The sequence below is a fragment of the Micropterus dolomieu genome, linkage group LG18 (assembly GCF_021292245.1).
Source record: "Micropterus dolomieu isolate WLL.071019.BEF.003 ecotype Adirondacks linkage group LG18, ASM2129224v1, whole genome shotgun sequence".
Taxonomy (NCBI): domain Eukaryota; kingdom Metazoa; phylum Chordata; class Actinopteri; order Centrarchiformes; family Centrarchidae; genus Micropterus; species Micropterus dolomieu.
The window spans coordinates 8,715,372-8,717,973 of record NC_060167.1 but is presented as its reverse complement, the minus strand read 5'-3'; the positions used below and the strand labels follow the sequence as shown (position 1 = coordinate 8,717,973).

At 41.5% G+C, this 2,602-nt stretch overlaps 1 protein-coding gene across 1 annotated transcript in view; it reads left to right on the top strand.

Moving 5' to 3' along the window:
- The window catches only part of stab1 (stabilin 1), a 75,081-nt gene that overhangs the window by 24,383 nt on the left and 48,096 nt on the right, over window positions 1-2,602 (top strand). Inside the window, exons 15-16 of the mRNA XM_046075075.1 lie at window positions 745-858; window positions 1,234-1,287. Of these exons, the coding sequence (XP_045931031.1) occupies window positions 745-858; window positions 1,234-1,287 (168 nt within the window). The remainder of the gene's footprint in view (window positions 1-744; window positions 859-1,233; window positions 1,288-2,602) is intronic.

Below are 2,602 nucleotides of genomic sequence, written 5' to 3'. Positions count from 1 at the left end.
CGTCCACCAAGATCTACACTGGAATGGTTCACAAATAAACATATCCAGGTGTTAGAATGGCCAAGTCAAAGTCCAGACCTGAATGCAATCGAGAATCTGTGGAAAGAACTGAAAACTGCTGTTCACAAACGCTCTCCATCCAACCTCACTGAGCTCGAGCTGTTTTGCAAGGAGGAATGGGCAAAAATTTCAGTCTCTCGATGTGCAAAACTGATAGAGACGTACCCCAAGCGACTTACAGCTGTAATCGCAGCAAAAGGTGGCGCTACAAAGTATTAACTTAAGGGGGCTGAATAATTTTGCACACCAAATTTTTCAGTTTTTTATTTGTTAAAGTTTGAAATATCCAGTAAATTTCGTTCCACTTCATGATTGTGTCCCACTTGTTGTTGGTTCTTCACAAAAAATTACAGTTTTATATCTTTATGTTTGAAGCCTGCAATGTGGCAAAAGGTCAAAGTTCAAGTGGGCCAAATACTTTCGCAAGGCACTGTATGGTAACATATAAAATAAATATAAGAAAATAATATATACAGTTATATACAAAGGCTATATACTTTACATACACGCATACACCCTGAACATTCTGAAATATGACGATTAAATCTACATTGTACCCTTTATACTGTGTGAGAATGGAAGATTGACAGCCGTAGCAGACAAGTTGGAACCAGTTCCACATGGGAATCAATGCTAAATCCTCTGCTCCAATCAGATGTGATGTGTGTGTGTGTGTGTTTGTAGAACTGCGGGTCGCCCCCTCCCCTGCGGGGCCCGGGACCCCTGACTGTGTTCATCCCCACCAATGAGGCTGTGGACCAAGCCAGAGACGGCAGCATCTTGTACATGCTGAACGACGTAGGTGGTTTAAGTTTTCATTTATTTAGTGTATTTGTGGTTAGTGCAGATAACATACAAGTAACTTTAAAGGATAAATCTGCTGACATATTATTTTTTGTATTATCAACCAAATCCCATAAAAAGACGAAAACCTACAGTTGTGTCAGTCTGAATCTCAATACCCTGACTTCATGACTGTCTGTGGCTCTCAGCCTCAAAACAATTGGTACCTATTGAAGATGTAAATATTAGAAAATGGCTCAATACATTTTTTTAAAGGCTAACATAATGCAAACAACCACCCCAGCTACCAATTATTATGCCTTTTATTCCCTATAATTACACTATGTGAAGATTATCAGTATTTTTTTAATCATATTGTTCTTTTTCAAGGCCAAACATAAACTTCAGGAACTTCTCAGACACCATGTTTTCTCCCAGGCTGTGGTAAGACACACCCACCCCACCCCCTTCTATCAGTCCGCCCTTCCTGCTTCTTTCTTTTCTTGTCTTTTTTTGCCCTGCTGGTAAAGAAGGGGGAAAAAGAAATGCCTCTCTGTCCAACACTTTGGTCATCAGCAAAATATCTTGTACAGGTGCTGGTCATATAATTATGATTTATTTCAGTAATTCCATTCAAAAAGAAACCTGTATAATGTGTACATTCATTCCACACAGACTGATATATTTCAAGTGTTCATTCCTTTTAATTTTGATGATTATAACTGACAACTAATGAAAACCCCAAAATCAGTATCTCAGAAAATTAGAATATTGTGAAAAGGTTCAATATTGAAGACACCTGGTGCCACACTCTAATCAGCTAATTAACTCAAAACCTGCAAAGGCCTTGAAATGGTCTCAGTCTAGTTCTGTAGGCTACACAATCATGGGGAAGACTGCTGACTTGACAGCTGTCCAAAAGACGACCATTGACATCTTGCACAAGGAGGGCAAGACACAAAAGGTCATTGCTAAAGAGGCTGGCTGTTCACAGAGCTCTGTGTCCAAGCACATTAATAGAGAGGCGAACGGAAGGAAAAGATGTGGTAGAAAAAGTGTACAAGTAATAGGGATAACCGCACCCTGGAGAGGATTGTGAAACAAAACCCATTCAAAAATGTGGGGGAGATTCACAAAGAGTGGACTGCAGCTGGAGTCAGTGCTTCAAGAATCACCACGCACAGACGTATGCAAGACATGGGTTTCAGCTGTCGCATTCCTTGTGTCACGACACTCTTGAACATGACACAGCGTCAGAAGCGTCTCGCCCGGGCTAAAGACAAAAAGGACTGGACTGCTGCTGAGTGGTCCAAAGTTATGTTCTCTGATGAAAGTAAATTTTGTATTTCCTTTGGAAATCAAGGTCCCAGAGTCTGAAGGAAGAGAGGAGAGGCACAGAATCCACGTTGCTTGAAGTCCAGTGTAAAGTTTCCACAGTCAGTGATGGTTTGGGGTGCCATGTCATCTGCTGGTGTTGGTCCACTGTGTTTTCTGAGGTCCAAGGTCAACACAGCCATCTACCAGGAAGTTTTAGAGCACTTCATGCTTCCAGCTGCTGACCAACTTTATGGAGATGCAGATTTCATTTTCCAACAGGACTTGGCACCTGCACACAGTGCCAAAGCTACCAGTACCTGGTTTAAGGACCATGGTATCCCTGTTCTTAATTGGCCAGCAAACTGGCCTGACCTTAACCCTATAGAAAATCTATGGGGTATTGTGAAGAGGAAGATGCGATACGCCAGACCCAACAATGCAG